This window comes from Caretta caretta, chromosome 27 (assembly GCF_965140235.1).
Source record: "Caretta caretta isolate rCarCar2 chromosome 27, rCarCar1.hap1, whole genome shotgun sequence".
Taxonomy (NCBI): domain Eukaryota; kingdom Metazoa; phylum Chordata; order Testudines; family Cheloniidae; genus Caretta; species Caretta caretta.
This window is the reverse complement of record NC_134232.1, coordinates 10546950-10567561: the sequence shown is the minus strand read 5'-3', so window position 1 is coordinate 10567561 and position 20612 is coordinate 10546950. Positions and strand designations below refer to the sequence as shown.

General features: G+C 44.9%; 1 protein-coding gene across 1 annotated transcript; it reads right to left on the bottom strand.

The window, feature by feature from the left end:
- Positions 1 to 12095: 12095 nt before the first annotated feature.
- HOXB1 (homeobox B1) lies at positions 12096 to 14827 on the bottom strand. The gene is made up of 2 exons (XM_048830253.2): positions 14209 to 14827; positions 12096 to 13469 (listed from the first exon to the last, which is right to left on the bottom strand). The coding sequence occupies exons 1-2, from the start codon at positions 14825 to 14827 to the stop codon at positions 13144 to 13146; spliced, it is 945 nt and encodes a 314-aa protein (XP_048686210.1). The 3' UTR covers positions 12096 to 13143.
- Between the last annotated feature and the right edge of the window lie 5785 nt (positions 14828 to 20612).

The window sequence follows — 20612 nt, the reverse complement described above, 5'->3', positions numbered from 1 at the left end:
TAGCTGGGAGTGTGCAATTAATTTATGTCAGTTGCTGATGATGACAGAAACGCATGGACCAGTAAATACAATGCACTCGATTTATTTCGTATGGGGCTGGACAATACTTAACACAGCAGGTGGACACCTCTTGCCAAAGCCCAAGTATTAAATGAACAAGATCTGATGAGAGGCACCTCAGGAATATTAGTCAGTCACATACATGGTGCTTTTCATCGCTAGATCTCAAGATGCCAAAGGACGGTAAATATTATCCTCACCATTTTACAGGTGGGAAAGCTGAGACATAGTTTATGGGGCTTATTCACTGGAAGAGACCATAACAGCAGCCATACTGAGTCAGACCAATGGTCCATCTAGCCCAGTATCCTGTCTTCCGACAGCGGTCAGTGCCAGATGCTTCAGGGCAATGGTTGGGTGATCCATGCCCTGTCATCCAGTCCCAGCCTCTGGCAGGAATAGAACCCAGATCTCTTGACACTTAGACCTATTCTCAGAGCTAAAGGCTTGATAATACTCATCAGCTGCAAAGGGAAATGTTGGGAAATAGACCAGGATTGGTGAAGGAAGGAGCCAAGGGCTCATTTAAACTGTCTCTCCCAACCCTTTCAACTAGGGCCAACTCCCCCAGAAGTCAAAAAGAAGACTGTTGTTGTTATTCGAATTACAGTAGCAGCTAGAGACACTAACCAATCAAAGCCCCATTGCTCTGGGTGTTAAAGCCCCCCAAAGAGTTTACAGTCTAAATATATACAACTGAGAAAGGGTAAATGAGGGGAAGTGACTTAACCAAGGCCATATAACCAGTGAGTAGCTCAGCTGAAAGTAGAGCCAAGGTCTTCTGAGTTCCAGTCCAGTGCACTAGCCACACTGCCTCTCTCTATGGGGATTTGAATTTGGTCCTTAATCTAGCTGGAAACTCAGGCAAAATAGGTTATTAAACGAACAAGGGAAGGCAATTTGAGCCATATTCCCTCTTCCCCCATTCCCTTCTTCTTGTTTTGTCTTCGTTTTTTTTTTTCCTCTGGGTTATCTCCTTGTTCAAAATTTATGACCAACTCTAACTCCAGGAGGTGTGGGAATCTGGCTGTCTTGGAAGTAGATTTCTTTTCCACATTAGATTGGGGACTGCCCACAGAGGGGGAGATTTCTCTAAAAATCACTGGAAACAAACAACTTTTTAAACAAACAAAACCAACAAGCCTGACTCCTCACTTGGGAGCCAATCAGGTTACCATTCAGATGGCCACTGGATCATCCTGTGTCTCTGCATGGTTCTGATCATGTTTCCGCTGTGCCTATGATCCTCCCGAATCTTTCTTGTCAGTCTGGAAGTACAGAGAGCTTTGACGCTTTTAGTTGCTTCTCAGACCAGTAGGAACCTGCCAGACTGGATCAGACCTATGGTCCATCTTGTCCAGTATCCTAGATATGACAGGTTTCAGAGGAACAGCCGTGTTAGTCTGTATTCGCAAAAAGAAAAGGAGTACTTGTGGCACCTTAGAGACTAACCAATTTATTTGAGCATGAGCTTTCGTGAGCTACAGCTCACTTCATCAGATGTTTACCGTGGAAACTGCAGCAGACTTTATATACACACAGAAATCATGAAACAATACCTCCTCCCACCCCACTGTCCTGCTGGTAATAGCTTATCTAAAGTGATCAACAGGTGGCCAGATATGACAGTGGCCAGACCCAGATGCTTCAGAGGAAGGTGAAAGAAGCCACACAATGGGCAGATGTGGCATAATCTCATCATAATTAGTGATTGGCTTAAACCCTGACATATAAGATTTTATCTCCCTTCAAATACATGCTTTAAAAAAAAAGTATTAACTTTTATAACTGGATAGTCTTGTTTTCCATGTCAACAAATGATCACTCTTTGAATCCTGCTAAGTTCTTGGTCTCAATGACTTCCTGTGGCAATGAGTTCCACAGTCTACACGTGGGGGGGGGGGGAGAGGAGTATTTCCTCTTATCAGTTTAATTGCCAATGTCTCCCTATTGCCTAGTGCTCCCCTCCAACCTGGAATACTGAAACCACCTGTTGCCTCCACGCTGCAACATTAGCCCGGTTTAAGTGAGAGCAGTTGCGCTGCACGCAACAGCCCTCCAGCGACACAGGGTGATTGGATTTGCAGCCGTTGAGTTGTGCTAACTGGGGCTGTTAGGGTCCAGCTATCTGGAGTTTAAAGTACCACCTAACCTGGGCTAGAGATTTTTCTGTGTGGACAGGAATGGGGTCAGGGGTAACACTGGGGTTCTACCTCAAGCTAACCCAACAGTGGAGACACGCCTCTTGCTATAGGTGCCTAGCAGAGTGAGGCTGTGGTTTTTTGGAGCTTCTAGTCTATACATACGCTAAAGAGTAATGCATGTTCAAAGGGGGTAGATAGCCTTGCCTTCTCCTTTGCGTGGCTTCTTCCCCTTATCTGCGGTCTTTGGAGGGGAAACTGTATTTTTGCGCCAAACATTTGTTTTCTGGATGGCGAAACGGAGCCCAAGACTAGGCTGCAAATGTGCCGATGGGAGCGTCCTCACTGGAACGAGCAAAGACGACCCTGCTTTTGCTGGGTGCGTGTGTCTTGCGCTTGGCAACCTGCAGTGAACTCTCTGGATGTGTAATGTACCCTGAAAAAACACCCTCCCCTACCAGGCTCCTTCATCCCTCAAGACAACCGAGCTCCACGATTAAGTCTGGCACCGTAACTCGCTGCTTCATAAAATCGCGATAAATCATTCGCGAGGCATATTAAAATAATTTGTATCACCGGGGACTGATTTACAGCCCAGCTCTTCATTCATCAAAGCGGGGCTTTCATTTGCTGGCATATTCCTACCCGCTGCAGGGAAGCCTCGCCAAATCCATGAATCAGAAATATTAATTAATAATAAAAGAAATAAGAAAATAGAAAGGGGGCGTGGTGGTAAGGGGAAAGCCTTCACTAAAGAAAATGGACAAAGGGAACTCAGAAAATTATTCTAATAAATGTCTCCTCCTTCACAGATTCACACCCCTCTCCCAAACTAACGCTGAAAGACAAATGGCCTAACGACTTTTGATCTTCTATTACGAAATAACTCATGGCAATTTTTAATAGATAAAAAACAACATTATCTTCCCATTCAAATAGCACAAAATAATAAATTAAAGGGGAAAGTGACGGGGGGGGGGGGAAAAACCCATCCATTTCAGTGGGGGAAAGATTTTTTCCTTCTTCAAAATATAGCCACGTAATTCTCTTTGCTTTTTAAAAATAAAAATAACTGAAAACTGGGCATATAATTTAGTGTCAGTACATTCAAGCATGACTTATGTACAGCTGGGGGAGCAAACCACATACACCTGACACTTTAAAAGGGCCGGTTCAAGCCTGTAAACAGAAGAGGAACGTGAGCAGTTTGAAGACACAAAATCACGTGTTGAGAACATACTGTATAGAATTAAAACTCTTTGCAACTGCCCAGAGGCAGAGTAAATAGCCACTCTGTGATGCTGTAATATAGGAGTCAAATATCCAACTTTCTTCACTAGGACTTAAAAGTTTGATTTTTAGACTGATCTGTTCAGGAGCCAAAATTACTACATTTAATACACCGGCACATTTTCATATGAAATAAAGTGATAAAATTAGTGTGTGTCTATCACCAGGAGTTATTATTATTTATGACTTATTCATTTGTTGGTAAATTTAGGTTGTTGGGGTTTTTTTTTTTTTAAATTCTTTCCTAGAAAAAAGGCTTCCACTGCATGCATCCGATGAAGTGGGCTGTAGCTCACGAAAGCTGATGCTCAAATAAATTTGTTAGGCTCTAAGGTGCCACAAGTCCTCCTGTTCTTTTTGAGGACTTGAAAAGAGTTTCAGCCCTTTTAGCATCTTGTTCAAACACATCTTCGTTCACACACAAACTCGTTCAGCCTTCGGAAGCAGTCGCCGAAGGCATTTACAGTCAGGGCAAAACTGTTTTCATCAGAAGGATTCAGGAGTATTGGGGTTTTTTGGAAAGCCAAAACCCAAATCTCCTGCTATTTAGAGAACAATATTTTCTTTGTCTTCCATTCTATCAGAATTTAAACACGAAATACATCGGATCAGTCCATGGCAAACAAACGTGAATTTGATAAGGCGGTTGTCTTCCACCCTTGTCCATAATAAATTAATAGGGTTTTTGTTTCGGGCAATAGTAGGTTGTATACTACAGAATATACTAAATCGTTGAGGACTTGACGCATTATTTGTGTAGAAGGAGCTAAGAAAGGAATTAACTGGAAACCAAACTTTAGAAATGGAAACCTTTTCACTCTAATACTTGGGGATATTTTGGGATGTTTCTTGTTCTAGCAGAGCAATCGATAATCAAAGCAAATCAACAGCAACTTGAAATTGGTTAATAGCCCCTCCCCCCTTTCTGCCTCATTAAATAATAACGATTTAAACCCCCTTTCTGTTTGAGGGGGAAGATCCTGCCACGGATAAAAGTCATACTCAGGGAAACTCTTCTTCTCCTTCCTGATTCGTATCCCGTCGCTAACCAAAGGAACGAACTGAAACCAATTATTAGAAATAAAAAAGGCAAAATTTTATATTTTAGCGTCTTGTTTCTTACTGAAGAGGAAGAAGCCTTTCATTTGTATTTTGGGGGGTTAATTCGGGGCGTCTAAAATAGAAAACATCGGCTTTTTATCTCTAATGGTTGGTTTCAGTTCTCTCTTTTCGATTGTTAAATGTTTCTTCTGAATGTGTTCTTGTTATTTCGAGCCAAATGAGGCTCTGGAAAGGGAGAGACTCTTTTGGCGATTATAGGAACCCGCTTAGGAATCGTGGAAAGGAAACGCGGGGGATCCCAAGCCTGAAGGAGCCCGGAGCAGAGCAACCTGGGGATTGTGTATTTTTGGATACAGACTAACACTGCTACCCCTCTGAAACATGGGGGGACCCTTTTTCTGCCCTCAAAGTGCATCAAGCCAGTTGTTTAAACCAACAGAAGCCTGATAACCGCAGCGGTTGTATAGCCGTAAACAAGTCTGCGGTGTCACTTCGGATTAGCTTTATGGCCGTTTTTTAATAAAGAGCCTTTCGCCTTCCTAGTGTGTGAGGTTCGAAGAGACTTTAAAACTAAAAACCCTTCGCCTATAATCTCATTGAACTGGACAGCCCTAAAGAAAAGAGCCTCGGGTCCACACACACAGGCCCGCTCCCTGGAGATGGTCTGTGCAGGTGTTGAAAAGATAGAGAGGTACCATAGGTGTGGCTCCTCCAAGCAAAGGCCTTGCCAATAAGTAGGAATAGGCGGTCTTTTGTTTGATTATACTTCTCGGTTCTATTTCCTCCTGGCTCCAAATATTTGTTCCTGGTGCTTCTAAAAGGTCGCCCCCCCCCTTACCTATAGGAGCCCAGGTGAGATGGGCATGATTAAATCTCCCTTCCAGAAGCCGTTAGCAGAAGAGTTTCCTCCAGCCAGGACTGGCAGGTGACTTCTTTTTAACTGGGTGTTTGACCAGGCTCACCACACAAGATGGTTTTATGCAGGGCATCAGCTTGAAAAGGGGAGGCTGGAGGGGGCAGCAGGACAGATGTGTCTCCCTGTCCCTTAAACTCCCCCCAGTAGACACCTGTGAGCCCTACTGAAGGAATGGAGTCATGGATCAAGGCAAATTGTTGAAATATTGCACAGCCCACGTCTGTCCTTCTCCTTGGAAAGTGTTATCCAAACTCCACATTTACTGCTGCACCTTCAGTTTGCCCCAAGGTGACTGCCCTCTGGTCTACTGTCCACTCAAGTCATTAGATTTTGGATCAGGCCCTTGGCAAAAAAACAAAAATAATTTCCTAACTACCTATGGCTTCCCACCTCACACAGCAATGTATGCAGCACAAAAAATAGGTATGTCCTCTCCCCCCCTCCTAAACAACCAAGCTACCAAGAACAACTGTAAAACTTTCCAGTTGAAAAGCAGAGCCCCCCAAAAGGCACACACAGTGACCATGGCAGCATCACCCAGTCCTCAGTTCCAGAGCAAATTGTTTCCAGTCTCTACTTCGTCCTCTTAACTTACACCAGCTTAATGGAAGGGTCCTGTAGTGGAATCCAATAGCAACTTTTCCCCTCTTTTTGGGGGTGGGGGAGGGGATAATGGCCTCACAGTGGTCAGTGTCTGCGGTTGTATTGTTGCTTACGTTATTTTATTTTATCTTTTCCCTCTTTTTCCCCCCTTAGATGGAGCTCTCTTGCGGAATAAAATTTCTCAGTGAATTCCCAACTTCCAAGATGGGTATGATCCAAAGTTCATCTTGGCACCAGTGTCTAACCTTCATGATTTCTGCCTACACTGTACCCCATTTAAGCCTCAAAATGAGTAGCCACATTTTCAAAACAGCTCAGGATACTGGGTGCTCAGCTCTTCTGAAAATTTAGACCCAAGGGTCACTATGCAAGTGGCCTTTTTGAAAATTTGGCCTTGTGTTAAAATTTTCAAAAGCATCCAAGTCCCATTTTCAAAATTAGCTCAGGCACCTAGGCTCCTCACTATCCTTCCAGATCAAGAGGACTTAGGCTCCTAAAAAAGCCTAAGTGACTTCTGAAAATAGGACCCCAAGGGTATGTCTCTTCTGCACCTGGGAGAGAGCCTCCAACCCCAGCAGAGGGACCCCAGTTAGTGAGGCTTGGGCATAGGTACTTTGGAAAATTTGGCCCCACAAAACCATGAGGTTCTGAACAGACCAGAAATGCTCCTCCTATCTCTTTTTTGTTTTTATACACACCAAGTTTGATTTGTTGTCCAGAACATTTCTTAATACCAAAAGATTTTATAAAAAAATTGACAAGCACTGAAATTTGTCATGACACAAAGTTGCATTACCTTTCAAGAAAATATTCTGCTTGAAATCAACTCTGGTTTGAAATTAAAAAAAAAATAAAATAAAATTCCCCTTTTCCTCCCACGGAAATAGATATGTTTTATTAAGTTTGCAAGATTACACCTCCTGTATCATACCGACTTCCAGGCATGGTTAATGTTCATGAACTATTCTCGCCTTCCCTGAAGGCTTGACCTCTGCTCTGTGCACTGAAAGCCAACCCCAGCTATGCTTGGTGTTCTCTTCTTACCAGCCAGTGCTTTTCTTTTTTAACCCAAAATAATTTTTCAAAGCAGACCTTTTGCCTGGAGTGCTGAGTGCTGGGCCTTGCAAGGCTCTAGTGGGGCACAGAGACCTAGGCTTGACCTCATCTCTGGTCCTCAGGACAGCCTGGGCCCATCCTTTGGTGAATTCATTTCAGGCTGAACTTTCTGTGAACCTGGCCCTGAGGGGAAGGGGAGCAGGCAGGGCAAGGCTGATGGAGGCAAGCTCTGGGCAAACCTATCAGCCTGAGTAAATATTGAACAAGTCCACTTGAAGGCTGGGGTTGAATTGAAGCTGTCAGACCATGTAAACTGAAAGGATAGGTGAGGCCTCTGAAAAGTAAGGGGATGTTTTGTATACTTCTTCAGTTTTGTCCCCTCCTCCTGAGCTGACTCCCTGGGCTTCATCTCACCTGCTTCAAAGAGTGAAGCAACCTTGAAAACGATCAGCTGTAGGGCTTTTTTGTTTTGTTTTTGGGTGGGGAAGACTAAGGAGCTGGTAGGGGTCACTGAAGAGTGGTCATTTCACTATAAATATGGTTAGGGCGTATAGCTCCATAGTAGAGCATTTGACTGCAGATCAAGAGGCCCCCAAGCTTACACCCAGGGTTTATGACATATGGGCCAAGGTCCCTGTCCTGAAAGTTTTACCACAGGTAAAACCGTAAACTCCTTGATGGCAGGGACCATCTTTTTAGTAATAAGTGTACAGTGCCAAGCACAATAGGACAATGATCTTTGATTGCAGTCCCTAGGCCCAATCACAATACAACTTGTTTATTCATTGAATGGTTGATTGATTTAACATGAATGGGAGAGGTTTTGATACATTTACATTGAACAGCATCTTACTGAAGTAAGTGAGACTACCTGTGGACATGGGGCTAGATTCTGCAAAAGGATCTGCTCAGGTACACCAGTGAGCCATAGGTGCTGGACTGAGGCATGCTGCGAGTGCTGCTACACCCCATGGCTTGAAGTGGTTTCCATTCTATAAAGGGTTTACATTTTGCTTGAATGGCTCTCAGTAACCCCACTATAAAAATTGTTCCAGTGCTCCTTCAGGGAGCCCAGTTTACTCCAGGATCTAGCCAACTACCTAACGTATTACCAACTACCTAAGGTGCTATCCAACATGAGTGAGGGTATCAGAATTTGCCTCACAATCAAAATCTGGGGAACTGGGGGTGGTTGCACATTCCTTCAAACTGGTCTCACTTGGAGCCTTCAGGTTCCTTGCATGGTCCACCATACTCTGTATTATTTTCTTAGTGTGACTTGAACCTGTTTGTATTAAAAGTATTAAGGAAAAATAAGTGGGCTGCTTTAGGCCTCAATTCAGCAAAGCACTTAGGCAGATGCTTACCTTTGAGCATGTAGGCAGTGTTGTAGTAGCCCTATTAGTCCCAGGATATTAGAGAGCTAGTTAGTTTCCCAGACCTGAAGAAGATCTCTGTGTAAGCTCCAAAGTTTCTCTCTTTCTCTCACCAGCTGAAGTTGGTCCAATAAAAGCTATTACCTCACCCACCTTGACTCGATGATCATGTAACTCCACCCTTATTTAGCAGAGCACAGAGTTAACTGTAAGAACCTGGGCAGTCCATTGATTTCAGTGGCATACTTCAAGTTAAATTAAGCACATGCTTAAGTGCTTTGCTGAATAAGGATGGTTACTCACATTCTTACAGATGGGCTCCTTGCTGAATCAGGGTGTTGCTGAATCATGTTACACAAAGTGAAATTCAACTAGAGACCAGCTCTGATTTCCTTCAGGAAATAATGAAAAAGGCCTCTTTTTCAAAGAAAGAATTTGTGTCCCTTCTAGCTGCTACCCCCTCCCCCCCTTTTCTTCCCTGCTTGTTCTTGCTGTGTGAAATATGAGGGCTGGATAAACATGAAACTGCTCACAACTTTCATCTTCTCCTCATTTGAAGGGCATCAGAGGCTTTGCATTAGGAAAGATATGTCTCTTTCCAGACCCACGGTCATTTCCCCAGACATGGTAGTGAGCTTCAGAGGGCGTCCACACCTCCAGCCCCCATCAGCTCTGGGGAGAAAGTTAATAACAGAACAAAATGGAGTTGAAAGTAAGAAAATCTTCTGGTTTCTTTTTTTTTTTTTTAAATAGAATGAGCTCTTCTGAGATCAAAAGGCTTATATTGTGAGAACAAACGCTTTAGGGAGAGAAGAAAAATTTCACACCAAGGGGTAAGGAACACATGGCCCTGAAATATCTGCCAAGAAGGGCCAGGAGTCCTGGCCTTCTCTCCAGCTCTGTTATCTGTGAGCATGGCTAGAAGACAGGAGTCTGTTCAATATCCTTGCCTAACATCTCCTCCTCTCGCAGAAGAGACGTATCTCAAACAAGGCTATTGTCATAAATAATTTACAAGAATTTCTAAACTGGGAAATGTCCTCTTCCTTTGGGATATTAAAAGAATAAATCTCCATTATGTAGATAGACAGACAGAGAGAGAGAGATGTGTGTGCTTATATGTTACATATATATGTTTGCATTGACCCTGGAGTGATTTTCCTGCTCACAAAAATATCATACCAGATGCTCCACAGATAAATAGATAGATGTGAGATATGTGTGTGTATATATACATAGATTAATACACATCTTTGTATATCTGTCAATCATATGCATACACATATATCAAACACAACTATACACATAAATGTATGTACAAATACAGATAAGATAAATCTATACATATATGTATAGATATACATGCAATGTTACATGTGTGTTTATCTATAAACATGTATTTATATGAGATGTATGTAATTTAATATATATAATAGCATGTACACATATATGCATGTCTGTGTGTATATATATATAGATAGATAGATAGATATATCTGTATATATCTATGAGATACAGACTTTCTTTCTTTCTTTCTTTCTTTCTTTCTTTCTTTCTTTCTTTCTTTCTTTCTTTCTTTCTTCCTTCCTTCCTTCCTTCCTTCCATCCAATTCACCAAGCTGGTATTTTTGCCATGTTTTCTAGTTCACAGCCCTGAGTTTCTGTCTGTTAACTTCCAGAAAAACAAGAGGAAGTGTGAAGAAATCTGAGAAAAAACCCGAAAGAAAGTGTGTGGTGATTTTTTTGAAGCCAGTGTGAGAATGAAGGACGAAATTGGGGGGTGGGGGGAAGATGAAACGAACCCTCTCATAAATGGAAATAGGTCGGAAGGGGTTTACATATGTAAGGACACATCAACACAGGCGCTGCGGCCTCTTCCGGGGTCTGCCTTTGAGTTTTAAATGCGAGCTTTCTAGGCTTTTGTTGTGCCCGACATCCTGACATATCAGTAACCTCCTGTCCTTTCTGCTCAGCTCCATCAGCCTTCCCGTCCTGGGCAGGACCCCATCCCACCCCGGGCTTGCCAAACTCTGCTCCAGTGGAAACGGCTAACGTCCATTCTCACCTGTCAGCCTTGTGGGCAAATGGGACCCATCCCATTACATCTTCGATTAGAAACAGATGCAAGAGACATGAGAATTCTCCCTGGTGGAAATGCCCGAACGTTATGAGGAGTAAAACCCGGCTTTTAATTGGACACTTTCAAAGAAAGTTTCCTTCAGTCAAATGAGTTATCAAAGCATCCAGCTAGCTTGCTTGCTTGCTTTCCCCTGTCAAAGGAGATGATACCCAAGTTATTACTTTTAGCAAAAAGCCTTCTCTTTTAAGCTATTGTATTCCTTCTCCCAGCCCTGTCCCTAGACTAACTGCACCTCCAGTCACCTTCTTTAGAGCCCATGCAAGATGTATTCCTGACGATCCCGATTAGAAAGGGGAGAAGAGGATGGTTACACGGCTAGGGGAAGTTCCCTCAGATGACTTGGGCCCACTTCTTTAAAACAGCATTGAGCAGCGTTTAAGACATCGATATAGGCAAATCCGTACATTTAATTTACAACAGGTACTTTGGTAAGTTGCTTCCCCTCTCCCCCCCCCCCCCCACAAAAAAAACAGGGTTTGCAAATTTCAACTGAGGTCAGAACAATAGATTCTCCTGGCAGCCTCTCTGTTTACTTGTTTAGAAATCCCAGAGGCGTTTCGAGGTAAAAAGGTCAGAGCTAAAAGTCCCCTTCCCCCTCCCCCACCCCTACCTCCACCCCCACCAACCTCTCTTCCTCCAAAAGTCTTAAGATTATAGAATAAAGTGTCCGATCCCGCGCCCAGTGAAGTCAAGGGGGGATGTGCCATCGCCTTGTGGAATCCGGCTCCAGCCCCCAAAGGTGGTGCATAGTTATGTCTGCTTTTCATTCGGAGAGCAATCGGTCCTCATTCGGTGTCCCCATTTGGGGGCGTGCGGGGGAAGGGGGAAATATCCCTCTTGACTTTTACTTCTGAGGCCACTGGATCCCCTTTAAAGCATGTCTTCAATAATCCAGAAACCTTCTTTATGTAAATATGACACCCCCCCCCCCAAGTTCATGCCAGTCGATGCTTCTATTTCAAGAACGTGGGTACCCTATAGTTCCTGAAATGTGTGTGCTTAAATTAGAATGTGTGTGTGTGTCTGTGATACATTTCTATCATTTTAAAGATCGTTCACTGATTAAATACAACGTGTTGGGTTTTTTTAAAAATCACTAGTTCTAGGTGACCGCAGGAGAAACTGATTGCTTGATGCCAAAGGCCTCCACTGAAGTTAAGCCATCCGCTCTGCAGTTCCCCAAAACATCAGCTTTAAGTTTGGCCCTTAGAAGCGGTAAAAGGGGTGTCTACTGGGCCCGATCCTGCATCTGTCGAAGCCAAGGGGAGATTTGCCATTTGATCTACAAAGGCAGCAGGATCGGACCTGTCTCTGGAAAGGTTTAGCGGCGTTAAGAAACCTTCCACCTGGCTGGGTGTGAGATATTTCCACGTAACTAACAATCAAGAGGACTAGACTATGAAAAATTAAACTTTATTAGAATGAGGTAGTTTCATGTCAAAATACAGGGGGGGGAGGGGAGGGGAAATCCCGATAAGCTTTTTTTCGATGTAATTTTCTCCTTAAAACAAAACAAACAAAAAATGTCCACGTTCTCAATTTTGGTCTATGCAAAAGTTTGTTGGGGGAGGGGTGGAATATAATTACACTGTATTTTCCATTGTTAAATAGCGTTTCTATCGGGCTCAGAGAAACGGGGAGATGCTACTTTCCTTTAAGAGTTAAGGCTATCGCAATAGACAATAAATACCATTTGAATCCAGCAATGTAACTGAACGACCCAAAATCTTACAAGGTTCCACCCTGCAGACTGGTTGCACGAAGCATGCACACTCCCTAACTCACCCTCGAAAAGTACCCGGAGGTCAAACTTTTCCTCAATTATTTTTTGTGTGGCTGGCAGCATACAAACCACGTTCAAATAAAAAGTAAAACAAAGCATTGGAACAGCATGGAAAGCCGCGATAGTGCAAAGTGATGAGGGAAGGGTTGTGTTCTTTTCTCAAAGGCCTCTGGCTTATTAATAGGGTAGGTCTCACTCCAAGATATACAAAGTTTAAAAGCAGGGGTGGGGAAAACATAACTTTTTACAATCCTGTGGGAAGAAAGGACACGGGGGAAAAGGTTACATTAAGCAACGAATTCTTGCAGCCCAAAGTCTGTGCACACTGTTTTTTGGAATGGAAATAACTAAATTCGTTTCAAGAATTTCTCTGGTTGAAAGTGCAATCCCCAAACTTGGGGTGGAAACGTCCCTGAGACAAATGGGTCTTGCCAGGAATGTAGGTTAAAGACCCAGCCAGCCCCTCCTTTTTGGAGTGAACTATTCCTACAGGACGGTCTCATAAATTAAGAGCGAAGGACAGAGAAATGGAAGCAGGAGTGTAACCATCACAACTCCGGCAACGGGGCACCAGTCAGTGGAGTGGGGTGTGGGCCAGCCTGGGCGGGCTGGAGTGTGTGTATGAAAGTGTGGGGGGTGTATATGGTCTGGGTACGCGCGCCTCCATCTGTGTGCCTTGGCTTCGTTTGCAAGGAGACAGCCTTGAAGGGACCCTTTCAGGAGGAAACGGAGTTGGGAGAGGCCTCAGGTGAGGTGAAATTGGACTGGTCCGAGGCTTCGCTCACTTCCTTGGCCACCCTGGGGGCAGGAGCGGGGGCCAGGCCTTCCTTCTCCCGCTTTTTTTGCTTCATCCTCCGGTTCTGGAACCAGATCTTCACCTGGGTTTCGTTGAGTTCCAAGGTGGCGGCGATCTCCACTCGCCTGGCCCGGGTGAGGTACTTATTAAAGTGAAACTCCTTCTCCAGCTCCGTCAGCTGCTTGGTGGTGAAGTTGGTCCGGATGGCATTTGGCGGCCCGACCAGTCCATATTCCGACACTTTAGCTGTTAATGAGCAAACGCACACAGGAAGCAGCAGCAAAGCGTAACGCGTTAAAGCAGTGGGGAGGGTCGACACATGACAAGCGAGGCTCTCTCCCGCTCTCTCTCCAGCCATCCATCACCCCCCCACACACTCACCACTTCAGCATCTGGGCCAGTTTCTGGCCCTTTGCTCCATCCACGGCAGGGCCCGGGTGCTTTCTGTACCTGCACGGGTCCCTACAGCACCGGAAGGCTCCCTTCTGAGATGAACGGCTCACCTGCTCCCTTCCAAATAGTCCGTTTTTACAAGTCACTGTTTCGTGGAAAACTTTCATGGAACTGTCAAGGTGGGTGGGGGAGGGAAGGAGGTTGGGATTTAAGGGGGGTTCAAGGGAAGGAAGCTGAACAATAGGGGAGTGGAAGGGAAAAAAATTTGGAGGGACAGGAAGCCACTATCATTTCCTACTTAAGGCAAGATTTAAATCGCCCTGGGCCTCGCACAGAAATTCAGCAGCCCTGTATCCTTATAGCAGAAGGCGCAGCTCTCAGGACCTCTGTCCACCTCTACTGCAGTCATGATGTTCCTCTGTTCCATTCTCCCTTGAGCTGTTTACCTCCTTCCTTGTGACTTGGGGGGTGGGGTGGGGGGGAAGATCTCTCCCATAGCCAACCCACAAAAGATTTCTTCCCCCACCTCCCTCTCTCTCTACACACACACACACACTTTAAAATAAAACGATCACCGAGTTGTCCAACTCACCTGTTTTGGGAGGGTTCCTCTTCACTTTCATCCAGTCGAAGGTCTGTGCGAGGCTGGCGGTGGGGCATAGCTCAGATGGGCAGGCGTGATCTTTGTCCTGGGTTACAGCAGACGAAAGGTGGCTGTAAGCCCCCTGCAAGTAGCCTTGCTGATCCTGGCCATAGGGGTGGTGTTGATACTGTCCAGAGCCTGAGGGGCAGTAGCCGTCTGACCCAGAACCGAGGTGAGATCCGGCGGGGGCGGAGTACCCTGGTGACTGGAAATACAGGCCATCCGTTTCCTGCTGGCTGAGGTAGAACTGGTGATGCCCGTAGCTGGGGTTGCAGGCTTGGGGCGGGTACCCTGCTGATGCAGAGCCCGAGAAGGGGAGGCCAAGCCCTGAAGGGTGGGGGTGATGGTAGCTTGGGTTCGGCTGGGCAGGGTGGCTGGGCACGGTAGCGCTCCCTGCTACTACAAAGCGTCCGTCTCCGTTATAACTGTCACTGGTGGGTGTACCTGAGCAAGCAGGAAAGGAGGTTGTCCCTTGCTCTAAATGATGGTAGCCCTTGGGTGAGTAGGCGCTCGTCCCACGGTTACAAATTGCATACTCTAAGAAGGAGTTCATCCTAGTATTGTCCATCTGCCAGTGATGGAGGAGGGTCAACCTGTTTTGGGGGGATTTCGCCTGCCCTACAACCTTTAGATAGTATGTCAAAGCCGTAAAACTTCCATCCATGGATCGCTAGCCTTCGAACCCCCAGAGCCTTCCGAAAAGGGGTGGGGGGGTTGGGTTGTGGGAGTGGGGGGTGGGACCACGTGGTTCGCCACTAATCCAATGAGCAAAGACCTCCTGAAGTTTGTCAGATATCTGCGCTCATCCATCAAGCCCCTGGCATTTGCATGACAAAGGAACTTCAATCAAACCCTGCCCATCAATCTGATAACAACACGTATATGTCAAAATCTTTCCTCAAAGACTTTAAAAGAGAGAAGGGGTTGGGGGGTGGGGGGAGGAGAGAGTTAGAATTATTCAAGACTGTTTTAAGTGTTAAAAAGGCCCCAAATTATAAGATGTAACCAACTTCATCAGAACTCCCCCCCCCCAATAAAAAGAAGGTTTTTTCCCCAACCCCAGTTCCATCTGAGACAGAGACAGACAGAGACAAAGGTAGGGAGGTTTCACTGCTTTTTCAATTATAAATATGCTCTTTTCTTCATTTTAAAACTTTCTCTGCAAAGTGGCACGAACGAGTTTGGAATTTGCTTGGATGAAAAGGCTAAAAAAACCAAACCAAACCAAACCCATCTGTACTTTCATCTTGCTACACTAGCTTTGTGTCTAGAACCAGTGTGGGTAAAAGCTATTTAATTCAATCAATATTCTAATGAGCTGATGAAATAAAGTTTGAAAGACAGAATGTCTTTGTTGGAGAAACACCACAGTACACAGTATAGGAAAATGAAGAATGGGATTAAAAATATCTATCTATCTAATCATAGAAAAAGAGAAGTTTCTTTTTAAAGTGTTTAATAAATTCCAGGTTTTTTTTTTCAGTTACAAACATCATTTGGTCTGTTTCTGATTCATTTATTATATTAAGGTCTTCTTGTGGCACCGCCCAAATTGTGGGTAGGTACAAAGAGAAAGAAACTGAAGTCAGACTTACCCCTCCACTGTTACTATAATGGAAACAGAGGTAGGCAACATTTATTTACTTGTTAGCACAGGGGAGACAAGAGCATCTAACAATATGACGCCCACAGTCATTTGTTACTTGTCAGGATATTTACTGGTTACTCAGCCCTTAAGAAGTATCAGGAGTTTTTTAGGCCAAAAGTTCACTTTAAGACATATATATATACAAGTTCTTTAGTCCAGAGATTTGGCTGATGCAACACTTTTGGACACAGGGACAGTTTTGTTAAGAAACAGGGATAGATGTGACTAGAGCAGGGTCCCTTTCCCTTTAAAGCCTCCAAAGACAAATGAAATGTTTTAGCCAGTTACGTTTCTCCTGGTTCACTAACGGGCTTATGAAAAAGTTTCCTACATCACCAGCTTTTGGTTCGTGAATATTATTCATAATAAGGTATCAGGCAGCTTCTTTGAGTTACTCATGTTCTGTGGTGTTTAGAACATCCGACTTCTGAATAACACGTATGCAAACTAATGATCAAAACCCAAGATAATTAACACTTGATTCGTTTTGTAAATGAGATGCATTTTTAATTTAAAGCCAGGAGTGGTTTTCTATATTATATAGCACTTATTTGGGAGTGAGGGGTGAGGAGGAAGAGGAAATAAATGTATTATATTTAAATAATACTTAAAATAGATCACTCCTGGACTTTTTTTTTAAAAAAAAGAACCAGCGTATTCCATCACTGAACCGGTTTTCCAGAACTGCTCTGATCATTTTCAATGATCTCATTCCAGCGCTAAAATAGAGTGCGTTTTATTTCATTTAAAATATAGAAACACTCTGGGGTTTCCCAGGTTGCCTCAAGGATATCTCACTATTGCAGCCATGTGGAGGGGAAGACAGGCTGTAGTCGGTAACCCCTGCCTATGAAACCTCCCTTAGTGAAAACCAAGCCAAGTATCAGCTCTGAGAGTTGGACTTTTCAAGAGTTTGGTCGCGATGGCAGGTTAAGAGAAGACACTAAAATGCCCTTTTACTGCGACCAAGCAATGGTCATTTATAGTATAACACTTCCGGCCCTGGACACAAAAGAAAAAGCATTTAATATTAATCAACCCACATTCTTGCTCCTTCAGCAAAGGTGAATATAACAGGGACAGGAAATATAACTGACTGGAATCAGAGGCAAAGCCAATCTGGAAAGGTCTTTTCTTATGGAGGTTATTCTCAAATCAAGGCAAAGAAGGTGAGGTGTTGTGTGTGTGTGGGGGGAGGGTTATTTTCTTTAAGTGGATGTTGCATCTTCATTTCCCCCCACCCCCTCTTCCCCCCCCCCCTTTTGGAACTCTCTGGCCGCTCGCCATCTGCTCCACTCTGTTACCCAAGGCACTGTCACCCCCACAAGGACCCATCACTTCGCTTTCTTCTTATCTGCTCTCTGGAACCCAGGTGCCAAGTAGTCACAACGTCCCGGATAGCTATCTGGGGCTAATGGTGAGATCAAAGGCGCTGGGGTTAAAATAGCCCTGTCATAAGCGTTTATTTTGTTTGTTGCTACAGTGAAAAAGCACCTTCCCCAGGGGCCAGTTCTTCATACTATAACTCCAGTTTAGTTGCACCCCTCCAACTTCACGTGGGATCCCATTGACTCGTGAAGGAAGGTGCTAGTCCGTACAAGAGTATCAAAATCTCATCCCCATTGCGAGCAAAAAGTGGCGTATGCTTTCCACCAAATGGCAGCCATGCCTGCAGCTCAACTCCAAATCGAGGTCCATGGATCCCATGCAGTGACAGAGTGGGGCTTTCCGAATCGCCTACCTGACTCTCAACGCGACTTGAGATCCTACCTCTCTGTCCCTTTCCAGATCCTCTCACCATTTATGATTATTTTACATTTTGCTTCTTTTTATTTTCCCCAGTGGAGAACGTAAAGAGGGCCCCACTTCAGGACAGATCGTCAGACCCATCAGAGAAAGGAGACATCCGATCATGGGTAACTACAAAAACAATCTCTGGTGATTGCCGGTCATATTATGGGCAGCTTCTTCTTGAGAGAAGAGAGGCTCCAGAACTTGCTGAAGCAACAGAAGAGTGGGATCCCATCCGGGGAAAGCGATGAGCCAACGTGGTTTATTCCATCAAACCTCCGGTCCCCCTCCCCACTTTTCTCCCCCCCAAATACTTAATTAGTCATTACCCTTTCATGATATTTATTGCTTCGTTATATTATATGATCTTAATTAATTCTATGATACCATATTTATTGCTTCATCTGTCATGAGTCCTATCCCCTAAAGCACAACAACCGACAGAGACTTTCAGATGCCGCTGGCTTTCACGGGGTGGGATTACAACAAACAACGACAACAAAAATTAGCTGGGGATTTTTGAGGATGGGGGAAGGGCCGTTTTCATTCTTCCGTTCGGGTGTGGGGGAGGGGAGAGAGTCTAAACTGACCATTAGAATTGCACTTCGGTTGCTAGCCCGGATTAGGGGCCGTGACAGGAACCAGCGTGTTAATTGCTGGCCTAGACTCCAGCCCTTTTCCCTGAGGTAGATCCTTTCTGTTCCCCCCCACCCCGCCTGTAAGCGTTGAATATTGCACAGAGGAGGAGCTTTCCCCCCCCCCACCCCCCCGGAGCTGAAGTGTGTACTCCTCATTTATCAATCTGGGCCTGCCGGTCTCTTGTTTTTTCAGGGGCTACTGGACTCATCCTAAATATAGGCTTTATATGAGGCGACAGGTCTTGGGGGTTTCCCTTAGCACACGCCAGTGGTCCGTCTCCAGCACTGACCAAAGCAGAGTTCTTCAGGGGCGGACACTCCCTCTACCACAAGCATCCCCCCCCCCCCCACACACACACCCCGGGCCAGAAACACACTCGCTAGGCATATAACTGCGTAATATTATACTATGGGCGCGCAGGAAGAGGCAGGGGAGTTCCTACAGCAGCCTCCAGGACAGTTCATCTGTGATTACTCATTGGGTTGGTTTCCCTTGTTGTAAACAACCTCAGCAGCTGCCCTGTAACGGTGTAGGAAAGAAATCCAGCCAGGGAGAACCATATAGTTATCCCCGGCCATCCCTATGATTGCCCAGGCTTTATGGGAGCTCTTACAAGAAATCTTTTTTCCAACAGGACATCCCCTGGGCACAAAAAAGGGGTCCCATGAAACCTAGTGGTGTGCTGATATGAAAAGGGAAGGTTTCGAGTTCTTTCGTGAGAGATTGCTTGGTTTTAAACAGTTTGGTTGACATATTTGATACCGGAGAGAAAGAAAGATCTATAGCCAAGTCTTTTGTGGCGAGATCTTAAGGGAAGTGGAGCGGGTCTTCTAAAGGTATCCATTTGAAAGAGGCTCTGCCATCGAAAGTTAAACATTTCCAAGGTTCCAGGGCACTTAGACAGACTCTTCTATTTTGAAGCTCAATATAAGGGTTAGCCGAGAAAGTTTGTTCCCCCTCCCCCAGGAGACATCACGCCGGGCTTCTCCATTATTTGATTAATAAGGAACACTTGAGCGGCTTTCAGACATCTGTACAAAAATATTTGATTTGGCCTTTTTTGTAGAGTTAGGTATTTTGTCGGTGATTTTTACATCACGTCCTCTGTTTGTGATATTTGGGTCCAAAAGGAGGGCGGGGGAACAACTTCAGAGGCGGTGATCCAAAGAAATATTGGAGGGAACCTCTGAGCACCGCTGTTCATAGATCCCAACACTAGAACGGGCCATTGTGGTATTTAGTCTGACTTCCCCTATAACACAGGCCAAAGCACGTCCCCAAAGTCTTTCGGTTTTGAGCTAGAGACGATCTTAAAAAAAATCCGATCTTGATATAAAAATGGCCAGTGATGGAGAATCGGACACATCCGCCAGTGGTCAATTACCCTACCCGTTAAAAATTGATGCCATTGTGTTGTGAGTGAAGAAGAAGATACATTTTAATTGTTACCCGTTGTGCTCCATAAAGCAGCAAGTGTAGGCTGGGTATTAATTCAGACCAGGGGATTTCAAGAGAGACCGTGTTTGGGGTGATGGATCAATAATTGTAACTCCATTCTCTGTGTTGATATTTCCTTGCAGCTGCGCTGCTGGGGTAAATGGACACAACTCTCCACTGAGGTCGCTGCAGTTTCGCTTGTTTTCACCAGCAGATAATTTGGCCCCAGGAGACTGGAGTTACGCATATAAATCCATACTCAGGTACCTACATACAAATGCCCTCATTGTCAAAGATGCTAAGTTAATGGGAGTTACAGGTGCTCAACAGTCCGGGGTGGGGTGGGGGGGAGAAGCCTAACTGTGGATTGAATTGCCTAAGGGCAGGCTTCAAACAATTAAATATAGCTCCCGCCGTTGATATTAGGAGCGACAAGTTACGGAGTGGAAGATCTGAGCCAGAGGTGAGTGGGTATGCATTTACCTTTCAAGAAAAAGTGGCAAGCCATGCGGATGAAAAGCTCTTCTCCGTTAGCTGCTTGATCCAGCTCCATCCTTCGGTTGTGAGCCTGGATACTTTTTCAGAACTGAAAATCCGTGGACTCAGAACAGCTGCCAAAAATTCGGTTTAAATTGCACCCGGATCTAGTCAGGCGCCTTTAAAACTTTCCAGCTGGGTGACAGTTAAGTGGCGAGGGGAGTAGATAGGTATCTGGGTCAATGGTTTCTATTTACAACCTGTGGGAGAGACTCTGATACTCGGGCCGAGCCATGCATCCCTCCTTCGGGACTAGACTGTAGTCCCGTGGAGAGACCAGGATTGGGACTCTGGAGACCTT

Bases quoted from the DNA above. Each gene is read 5' to 3' on its own strand.
- HOXB1 (XM_048830253.2), bottom strand. From the start codon at position 14,827: ATGGACAATACTAGGATGAACTCCTTCTTAGAGTATGCAATTTGTAAC. The intron at 13,470-14,208 runs GTGAGTTGGACA...GCTCATTAACAG, and splicing joins GAGGAACCCTCCCAAAACAG to CTAAAGTGTCGGAATATGGA.